The sequence below is a fragment of the Carassius auratus genome, chromosome 15, assembly GCF_003368295.1.
Source record: "Carassius auratus strain Wakin chromosome 15, ASM336829v1, whole genome shotgun sequence".
NCBI classification, from domain to species: Eukaryota; Metazoa; Chordata; class Actinopteri; order Cypriniformes; family Cyprinidae; genus Carassius; species Carassius auratus.
This window is the reverse complement of record NC_039257.1, coordinates 2,744,183-2,754,932: the sequence shown is the minus strand read 5'-3', so window position 1 is coordinate 2,754,932 and position 10,750 is coordinate 2,744,183. Positions and strand designations below refer to the sequence as shown.

The 10,750-nt window shown below is 39.4% G+C and overlaps 2 protein-coding genes across 7 annotated transcripts; both read right to left on the bottom strand.

Moving 5' to 3' along the window:
• Window positions 1-930: 930 nt before the first annotated feature.
• LOC113114742 (zinc finger protein 501-like) lies at window positions 931-3,625 on the bottom strand. 5 transcript variants are annotated; one of them, XM_026281708.1, is made up of 3 exons: window positions 3,234-3,461; window positions 2,770-2,919; window positions 931-2,480 (listed from the first exon to the last, which is right to left on the bottom strand). In XM_026281708.1, exons 2-3 carry the CDS (start codon window positions 2,791-2,793, stop codon window positions 1,452-1,454), a joined length of 1,053 nt encoding a protein of 350 aa, XP_026137493.1. In that variant the 5' UTR covers window positions 2,794-2,919; window positions 3,234-3,461; the 3' UTR covers window positions 931-1,451. The 5 variants fall into 5 exon arrangements, with proteins under 5 accessions (XP_026137493.1, XP_026137492.1, XP_026137490.1 ...); XM_026281707.1 differs by lacking the exon at window positions 3,234-3,461 and adding an exon at window positions 3,470-3,625 and having other exon boundaries at window positions 932-2,480; XM_026281705.1 differs by having other exon boundaries at window positions 951-2,485; window positions 3,136-3,461.
• Window positions 3,626-8,283: 4,658 nt separating this feature from the next.
• On the bottom strand, window positions 8,284-10,641 carry LOC113114740 (gastrula zinc finger protein XlCGF8.2DB-like). Of its 2 annotated transcripts, XM_026281688.1 has the most exons (3): window positions 10,172-10,641; window positions 9,776-9,910; window positions 8,284-9,610 (listed from the first exon to the last, which is right to left on the bottom strand). In XM_026281688.1, exons 1-3 carry the CDS (start codon window positions 10,224-10,226, stop codon window positions 8,712-8,714), a joined length of 1,089 nt encoding a protein of 362 aa, XP_026137473.1. In that variant the 5' UTR covers window positions 10,227-10,641; the 3' UTR covers window positions 8,284-8,711. The 2 variants fall into 2 exon arrangements, with proteins under 2 accessions (XP_026137473.1, XP_026137472.1); XM_026281687.1 differs by having other exon boundaries at window positions 8,284-9,910; window positions 10,172-10,640.
• Between the last annotated feature and the right edge of the window lie 109 nt (window positions 10,642-10,750).

The window sequence follows — 10,750 nt, the reverse complement described above, 5'->3', positions numbered from 1 at the left end:
TCTTGATATCAACAATTATATTTTCACTAGTTAAAATGCTAATTCTTGATATAAGGAATTACATTTCAACTAATACTAATTTTAATTGTTGATATCTGTAATTGTATTTTCACTAGTTAAATGTCACCATAGACTGCCATTCAAATTTAATTGTTAATATCAGAAATTGATTTCTTAATAGTTCAAATTCAGATTTCAGAAAGGCAATTCTTACTAGAATTTTTGTTTTGTTTTTGATATCAGTAATCCCCTGGTTACTACTAGTACATACATTTATTCTTGATATCAACAATTTAATTGTCATTAGTGAAAATGTTCATTTCTGATATCATGAATGTGATTGTTCCTAGTAAGAAAGCCATTTTAGATATCAGAAATGACCATCCCAATTGTTGATATCAGAAATGAACATTGTGACAATTAAATTGTTGATATAAAGGATTTACATTTCAACTAGTGAAAACTGAATTGCTGATATCAAGTATACGTATCCTGCGAATGAATAAAAGTCAATACGGCTTGCTTATTGCCATTCCAAGGATATAAATTATTGATATCAAGAATTATAATTTTTACTAGGAGAAATCTAATTCCTGACATCAAGAATAAACATTTTAACTATTGAGAATTGAATTGTTGATCTGAAGAATTCATATCCTGAGAATGAAAAATTGGTTTGCCATAGATGAAAGCATGAACGCTCCGTTAGTGATTTGAGAAACAAAGCTTTTCGAAACTCTGAATCATTTGAAACAAATGATTCGTGAACACGCAAAAATGATTCAAAGCAATCAAAACACCAGGCTGACTGCACCTGCTGATCAAAAAGGTTTAAATGCAACACAACTGAGCTATAGATTATTACATTTAGTGTCCATTTTCCTTTAATTTGTTTTTTTTTCTTGCTCATGTCTTAATGATGGGACTTTCAGTCGAAGAATAAAAATATAAGATTCAAGTAATTCAAAACATTTGCAGTCCCCCAACATAACAGAAAAATCTTTCACAATTCTTGTGGCATTTTACATTTACATTTATTCACTAGCAGATGCTTATATCCAAAGTGACTTACAATTGAGGAATACAAGTGATTCAAGGGAACACATGAAGTGCTCTTAGTTTCAGCTGTTCAGATGTTTAACAACTCAAGTTTATTGAAGAAAACATTTGCTCTCAGTGCCATCTGAACAACTCAAGTTTATTGAAGAAAACATTTGCTCTCAGTGCCACAGAATAATGCTTATATAGGTAAAAGGCTTATATGTTGCAGAAGCAATATTATACATTTTTATTCTTCAGTGCAACCTTTTCTTTGTCAGTTACAATGTTTTGTTTTTCTTCATGTTGTTTTGCACCATCTCAGTTTTAAACAAATGTAGAAACACTGCAATTATTGATGCCAATCTACATGTATGAATATTTGTCATGTCTTTAAAGCACCTGAAAACGAACTAACTGGAGGAATGGATGGGACTCGATGGAAAATGCTTTTTCATATGAAGCACTAAAGAGTTTGAATGTTTAAAACTGTCTCCACACTGAGTACAAATGTACAGCTTCTCTCCGGTGTGAATCCGTTCATGTGTTTTCTGATGTGGCAACTGAGAGAAACTCTTCTCACAGTATGAACACTTGTACGGTTTTTCTCCAGTGTGAACTCTTTGGTGGCATTTTAGTTGGCTAGATGTAGTAAATCTCTTTCCACACTCACTACACACATGATCTTTCTCACCGGTGTGTAATTTCTGGTGATCATTTAAACTGAGCAACACTGAAAAACTCTTCCCACAATAAGAACACACATAAGGCTTCCCGTTCGTATGGATTCTCTGGTGTCTTTTCAGTTGTGATGGTGAATAAAACTCTTTACCACACTGATCACAGTTAAATGCCTTTTCTCCAGAGTGAATATGAAGATGTTCATTGAGAACTGTTGAATATTTGAAACTCTCTCCACACTGAGTGCATTGGTACGGCTTCTCTCCGGTATGAACTCGCTCGTGTGATTTCAGATTTCCAGGTTGAGAGAAGCTCTTGTCACAATATGAGCACTTGTAAGGTTTTTCTCCAGTGTGTATTCTCTGATGCTGCTTCAGCTGTCCAACTGTAGTAAAGCTCTTCCCACACTCACAACACATGTGATCTCTCACTTCATCGTGTGTTTTCTGATGCCGATTACAACAGTTAAGCTGAGAGAAAGCCTTTCCACAGACAGAACACACATAAGGTTTCTCATCTGAATGAAGTTTCAAGTGAACTTTTAGGTTTGATATCGAGGCATATTTTTTACCACACGTATCACAGTTAAATAGCTTTTCTCCAGAGTGGTGCCACATATGATTACTGAGATCTGATTTAAGTCTGAAACACTTTCCGCACTGTGAGCAGGTGTGCTGCTTTTTTAATTTTCTTCTTTGAGTTTTGAAGTTACGATGCTCCTCTTCTTTATTTAGTTCTTGTTTTTGCTCTTTCACCTCCATCTGTTCTAAAATAAACATATTTAACAGTTAAAAATAGTTCAAGTGAAACTTATTTAAGAGCAGAAAGCAACAGTACGTCTGTAAGTATCAGAGTTTTTTAGTGCTAAATGGCAGTTCTGTCATTTCCTAATACAAAGTGTGGATGACAACTGCTATAGTTATGATGCATTTTCTTTTTCATTTATCACTGATATATTGCTTTTTATTTCACTGACACTACATTAAGCATTACTTAAGCATTACTTTTGTTTCTCATCCATTAATAATAAAGAATCAAACAGACACCAACCTGTTTGTTCCTCAGTATCTTCATAAAACATTCTGGATGTTTCTGGATCACTCATGTCATCAATCTCCTCTTTAATTAACTCAGTCTTTACTATAGTGTGTTACAGAGCTAGAGTTCCTCTTCTGACAGGATGATGGGAATATTGCTAACCTTCATTGGTGGATGAAGATATACCAAATTCAGAAACAATTTACACTGAATTAACGTTTCATTTCATTTTAGAGACTCAATCTATACTCAATATAAAAATAAATAATTATTCAGTGCTCTGGTAGTTTACAGATCAGAGAATGTTACAATTATGCAATAAAAACATGAATTATACAATTTTTTAAGAAAAGTTTTTCTAGTAAAATTTAAACGAACCCTTCACAATGATACAGAAGTACACGCTTACTAAGAGCCTGTGAAAAACATATTACTAACATATTACACTGTAATAATCCATAAACCGGGTCACATACTGCGTTTCATTACGTTCGGATTTCAGTTCTCGAGCTGGTTAATGTTTATAAACTCTGTAAATCGACATTTTCTCTCACATCAAAAAAAAAAAATATTCTACGCCAGTCCTTCTTTCACGAACGTTAAAAACAACCCTTAGCTTTAGCTGGTGGGTTGCCAGATGTGCGAAACAAAACAAGCCAATCGCTAATGAATATTAGCCTATAAGCAGTGGTTTCGTTTTGTTTTGGCTTACCGCTGTTTATAACCTCAGTAGAAATAGTTTTCGGGGAGATCGCTTTAATTTGGGTACTTTTAAAAACAACAGTTTAGTTTCGCGGAACAGTTAAAATTATTCCTGAAACAACGCGGAATTGGCAACACACAACTCTCTTCTGCGAATCCTCTGTTTGTTCTTTTGTATCTGTGTGGCGAACTTTAAAACGCTTCAGCGCATTACTGCCACCTATTGGACAATTCTGGTAACACACACGCTGCATATACTTTCATATAACCTTTCAACTCGAAGTATGCAGTAAAACCCAGTCATTCTTTTTCAGAATTATATATATTTTTGTCATTGTGTGAGATGTAGGCTACAGGTCAAAATAATTAAATGTTTTTCACAAAGGCAGTCAACCTTGGAAATGTGAGTTATATATAAATTAAATTATTGTTCTACTTTTTTGTTGACACAGCTGCTTACTACTATCCATGTAATTATGCATATTATTTTTTTCTGTTGGTGTATTGATGTGCCTCATTAAACATTCACCTGCTGTTGATATCTGTATCTAAAAGTGATAAACAACAGTATTCAACTTGACAAAACTGTCATTCTTGTATAGACAATTCTTTTTTTCTTATTTTTATAGCAATGTTTTACATGTAAGCAGAAAATTCACATTTGTATGTCCATTTATGCACATTTAATACATATAAAGCAAAATGCAGGGAAAAGAAAATTGCCACAAAAGGACATCCAGGTTAGCTCCATTTATGCGTCTCATTTGAGAACAGAGTGAAAACACTGTAAAATAGCATACCATATTCTCATACTGTATATGATATAATTGCTTTCCATAAGAGGGCAGGATGCAAATGTGAAGTATGTATTTATGCATAATGCCTTTTTTTCCATTCTGCTGAAGCCTGATTTGTTCATGTTTTTGTAGCTGCACAAATCAGTGGTGCTTCAACCCGCCAGAAGGGGCGGGGCCAACTGCTACATACGTCGGCCCATAGCACCATTCATCAGATTATTCTCCTTCAGCGATGAGGATCATCTCTTCGCTGACTCTTCTGCAAGAAGCTCTGGAAGAAGCTCCAGCTATGCTCACCGCTGTGGAAGAAGTCGTAGCAGTGAACGCAAATATCACTGCAGGCATCTGGCTCTAAAAGAGCAAATTTCAGCACGCGTTGCTACAATTGTTGTGCAACGAGTGTGGTTCATACAAGGGGTTCTTACACGAAGTGAGTGCGTTGCTTGTCTAGGCTGCGACCACGCAGAGGTTGGGCTTCTTTCTCCGAGAGCATGAGCCTTTCTCGTCTACACTCGAGGATCACCTTGCTCCATCAAGGTTATTCCCATGCCAAGCCCTCCAGTCTTTTTCCTCCCCTAAGAGGAAAAAACAGCTGGGCAGCGGATCTTTTCCAGCAGGCCCCAAGTGGGTATAACTGCACACCTGAGATCTCGAAAATTGGGCAGAACCTCCAAAATGAGGTGGGGTCTCCTTTCGCAAGGACTTTCACCATTGGCTGTGGCTTCAGCCAATTGTTACTTACATTTCAAAATAAAACTTTATAAATTAAACATTGTTTCTAGTTCATCTAAAATAAAATATGCTATATAAATAAATGTTCTCCATGAGAGCAGAGGCCAAAGCTTGTGGCCAGTGGTGTTTGGACCCAAGTTTGAAACTCTGCTTCATGATGTAAACAGGAATCACTCAGGAGACGTCCCAGCGGAGGGGAAAGATTTTACTCTATCATTTTATTCCAAGCAACGGGGCTGTCCCGAGGCATGAAATTCGCAGGCAAGGAGGGGGTAGTAATGCTGAGTGTAACTAAAAAGGTCCCATTGTCCGGTGAGTCTCCTATCGCATAATCGTATTAACTGTTTATCTCCTGAACTGCAACTTTGCGTACCACACTAACTAGCTCCAATCCAGCCATTCAGTCAATTCCACTGGTTAAGGTAAGGTGTGAGGTAGATTCAGACTCAGCTGTGGGGTGGAGTTTGCACTGAAGTGGATTGGGGGGAAAATTGTGCATGCGTGTCATGCGCCTGTCTTTCAATGGGAGGAAGCCACACCCTATTTTGGAGCTCCCATCCCGTTTTGGAGTTCCCGCCCCTAATTGGAGATCTCCAGGCTGCAGTTATACCCTTCTCGCAGCCCCAGGCAATGTCACGTTGGCTCAGCGCCTGCGTGCCCCGCCCTCCCCGCGTCCTCTTACCCCATTGTGCTTCGCACATGAGGACCAGCACCCCTCTTCAGCTGCAGGAAGACTGGTCTCATTCGACGTGTCCGAGGAGGACATCATCATCAACGATGTCACCGCTGATGACTCTGTGTCCTTGACAGCGTCAGAAACGTAGGAATCGGGAGATCCCCCCCCAGGTGCCAAGGCTGAAGTCAGATGCAGAGCTTATCCACGTCCTCGCAAAGGCTGTGGAGGATCTGGTCCTCGAGTGGTCAGCTGTGGATGAGCCCACCCATGGCTTATTGGACGAATGGTTCCTGCCAGAGACCCACCAGCAATCTTCCCGTCAGCGCCCAGCCAGGTTCTTGCTAGCCTTCCATGACGAGCTTACCAGGACATGGCGAGCCCCTTACTCAGCACAGGTAAACCTCTCTAATGCAGCAGCTCTCATCACCATCGGCTCGCCAGTCTCACCAATAATTGTTCTAGACTCTGCCCTGATGCGGGCATGGACCTCGTCAGACAGATCCCTAACAATTCAGCGGATGACGGCTTCCCTTAAACTGGGGACGAAAAGCGCCCTGAGGGTTTTTCGGAGGCTGCTTGGACTTATGGTCACTGCCACCTCTTTACTCTACTGGGCCTGCTCCAAATACGGCCCCTCCCAATTTTGGCTAAAAGCCAGAGTCCCGCCCCACGCTTTGTGATTGAAAGAATTTCCGGTCAGGGTGGACCACCACTATATTGAAGCTGTGGCCCCCTGGAGGAGCACTCAGTTGTTTCATACAGGAGTGGGGATGGGCATGGCCTCCAGAAGGAACATGATCGCAATAGATGCGTCCAACTCCAGTGGGGCGTGCTGTTGGAGGGCAATCCGGCATTTGGCTCCTGGACAGCTCAGCAGCGGTGCCTACATATCAACTGCCTGGAAATGTTGGTGGTCTCCTTAGCCCTGAATTCCTTCCTTCCGGCCATCAAAGGCCACCACATCCTGGTCCATTCAGACAGCATGATAGTGGTCTTTGGGAAGGCAGAGGTTGACCTCCTCGCCTCGGAAGACAACTCTCATTGCCCAACATTTTTCTCAAACCGAGAGATGTCCTCACCCACGACTGGTCCCTGGCTCGCCTGTATGCATTTCCTCCTATCGCCCTGATTGTCCAGATCATCAGGTGAGTGAAGGAGACCAAATGCTTCCTCCTCTTAGTAGCTCTGCTCTGGAAGAACCAGGCTTGGTTTCCAGGGCTAATGCAGTTTGTGACGATGGCCCCATGGCCCATCCCATTGAGGATGGACATTCTCTTGCAGGCGAAAGGCATGATTTGGCATCCCCGCCCAGAGCAGTTGAGCCTTCATGTCTAGTGCCTCATCGGGAGTCTGATAGGCTCCCAGCGAGAAAAAGCAACACCATTCTTGAGACAAGTGCACCATCTACGAGACGGCTCTATTGCCAGAAATGGTCAGTATTCCTCAATTGGTGCTCTGTACGGCAAATAGAGCTGTTTTCATGTGACATGTCCTGCATGTTGACTTTTTCTGCAAGAGCTTTTTCTCCTTGCTTTGGCGTCGGTTAAGCATGTGGGTGACTTACAAACACTGTCAATCAGCGCCTCGTGTCTTGAGTTTGGGCTCAATGACTGCAAGGTAATTTTGAAACTGAGACACAGCTATGTTCCTAAAGAACTCTCTACTCCCTTTAAAGCGCAAGTAATATCCCTATTGGCGCTCTCTGCTGCAACCTCCCATATGGGTAGTGGTTTCTTGTGGTAGACGTCCCATCTAGTTTGGCCAGATTCTATAACTTAGACATCCCCCCTGCAGGTGCGGATTCTGTCTGTCTATAACCTCCCATGTGGGTAGTGTTTCTCATGCCCTCAGTTTAGCTTGGGATGAGATAATCCCTAAATCCATTAGAGCCCTTATTAGTGCTCTAACACTGGCCTCGCAGAGCAGCATGTGATTGTAGCTCGTAGTGTCTGGATTCTTTTCCAATGCATAATGAGAATGTCGCACTACAAGTTGCATGAACCGATGATCATCGTTTCAGTCGAATGATCTGATGAATGGCGCTACGGGTCCAGGTTGACTAATATGTGTAGCACATTTATCAGATATTTCCGTATTGCAAGTGGAAAGCTTTTTTGGAGACGAATCAAGGAAATCACAAAATACATAAGGAACAAAATTAACACAATCAACATGGGAAAACTGGGACATGGAACATGTGGGGAACAGAACACAAGACACAGGACTGACAATATAAACATATCTTATGATATTTGTATTTTTGATAATAGTAATATAATAGCAACAGATAATATAATAGCAATAGATAATTATATTTTTGCCTTTATTCAGCCTATAGACAACTTCTATGCTGCAGAGAAATCTTTAGATTAAGAAAACTGTCCAAACAAAGTCAAAAATTAAGAATGAAAGCTAAAAACCTAAATGGGAGGAATAATTTCATAATGACGAAAGACTGATTGTTCGGCTTTGGTATAATTGTGTCCAATCTCCTTTAAATTGGGTATTGTTTCTAGATCATGTCTCATTAAGTGGGCTTTAAGTCAAATAAAAATATATAAATGTAAGATTCATTTGATTCAAAACATTTGCAGTCCCCCAACATAACAGAAAAAATCTCCACAATTTTTGTGGTACTTTACAGTTACATTTTATTCATTTAGCAGACGCTTTTAGCCAAAGCGACTTACAATTGAGGAACACAAGTTATACTCGTTATACAAAGTTTCAGCAGTTCAGATTTAAAAAAACTTGTTTATTGTACCTTATACATTTACGTAATCTGAATCTAACATAATTTAACATTTAAATATGCTTATATAGGAAAATGGCTTATAAGTTTCCGAAGCACTCATATTTTATTGACTTTTACTAATACATTTTTAATCTTCAGTGCCACCTGTTTCTTTATCAGTTACAATGTTTTGTTTTTCTTCATGCTGTTTTGCACCATTCTCAGTTTTAAACAAATGTAGAAACAATGCAATTATTGATGCCGATCTAAATGTATGAATATTTGTCATGTCTTTAAAGCACCTGAAAACTAACTAACTGGAGGAATGGATGGGATTCGATGGAAAATGCTTTTTCATATGAAGCACTAAAGAGTTTGAATTTCTAAAACTGTCTCCACACTGAGTACAAATGTACGGCTTCTCTCCGGTGTGAATCCGTTCATGTGATTTCTGCTGTGTCCACTGGGAGAAACTCTTCTCACAGTATGAGCACTTGTATGGTTTTTCTCCAGTGTGAACTCTTTGGTGGCATTTTAGTTGGCTAGATGTAGTAAATCTCTTTCCACACTCACTACACATGAAATTTTTCTCACCGGTGTGTGATTTCTGGTGAAGTATAAACCTAGGCAACAGTGAAAAACTCTTCCCACAATAAGAACACACATAAGGCTTCCAGTTCGTATGGATTCTCAGGTGTCTTTTCAGTTGTGACGGTGAATAAAACTCTTTACCACACTGATCACAGTTAAATGCCTTTTCTCCAGAGTGAATGTGAAGATGTTCATTGAGAACTGTTGAATATTTGAAACTCTCTCCACACTGAGTGCATCGGTACGGCTTCTCTCCAGTATGAACTCGCTCGTGTGATTTCAGACTTCCAGGTTGAGAGAAGCTCTTGTCACAATATGAGCACTTGTAAGGTTTTTCTCCAGTGTGTATTCTCTGATGCTGCTTCAGCTGTCCAACTGTAGTAAAGCTCTTCCCACACTCACAACACATGTGATCTCTCACTTCATCGTGTGTTTTCTGATGCCGATTACAATAGTTAAGCTGAGAGAAAGTCTTTCCACAGACAGAACACACATAAGTCTTCTTATCCGAATGAAGTTTCATGTGAAGATTTAGATTTGATATCGAAGTATATTTTTTACCACACGTATCACAGTTAAATGGTTTTTCTCCAGAGTGGTGCCACATATGATTACTGAGACCTGATTTAAGTGTGAAAGTCTTTCCACAGATAGAACAAACATAAGGTTTATCTAAATGAAGTTTCATGTGAGCTCTTAGGTTTGATATCGAAGTATATTTTTTACCACATGTATCACAGTTAAATGGTTTTTCTCCAGAGTGGTGCCACATATGATTACTGAGACTTGATTTAAGTGTGAAAGTCTTTCCGCACTGTGAGCAGGTGTGTTGCTTCTTTGATTTTCCTCTTTGAGTTTTGAAGCTACAATGCTCCACCTCCTCATTTAATTCCTGCCTTTGTTCTTCCACCTCCATCCGATCTAAATAGAAAATATTAAATAGTTAAAAATAGTTAAAGTGAAGCTGATTTAAGAGCAGAAAGCAACAGTATGTCCGAAGTATCAGATGTCATTTCCATGATTATATGATCAAAGTGTGGGTGACAACTGCTATAGTTCTGATGCATTTTCTCTATTATTTATCATTGGTATATTGCTCATAATTTCACTGATTTGCTGAAATAATGTAAATACCTTGATGTTTCTGAGCTGTTAATAACAAAGACTCAAACAGACACCAACCTGTTTGTTCCTCAGTATCTTCATGATTCATTCTGGATGTTTCTGGATCACTCATGTCATCAATCTCCTCTTTAATTAACTCAGTCTTTACTAGTATGTTACAGAGCTAGAGTTCCTCTTCCGATAGGATGATGGGAATATTGCTAACCTTCATTGGTGGACTGTTGTGGAATTCAGAAACAATTTACAGTAAATTAACTTTACCTTCATTTTAGATGTTCACTCTATACTCAAGATGAACGTTTAACATTTTAGCTTTAGCTTTAGCTGGTGGGGTTGCCAGGTGTGGTAAACAAAACCAGCCGAATTGCTAATCAATATTAGCCTATAGCGGTTTCGTTTCGTTTGAATTGGCCTCTTGAAGAAATCGCTTTGAAAGCACAGACTTAACATAAGAAGAGGAATTCCGCTAAACAGTTTAAAAGTATTCCTTAAAAACCGCGGATTTGGCAACACACAACTGTCTTCTGCGCATACTCTGTTTGTTCTTTTTGTATCTGTGTCTGGCAAACTAGAAAACACTTCAGTGGATGATTGCCACCTGTTGGATATTTTTGGTAATACACACACATGCTGCAT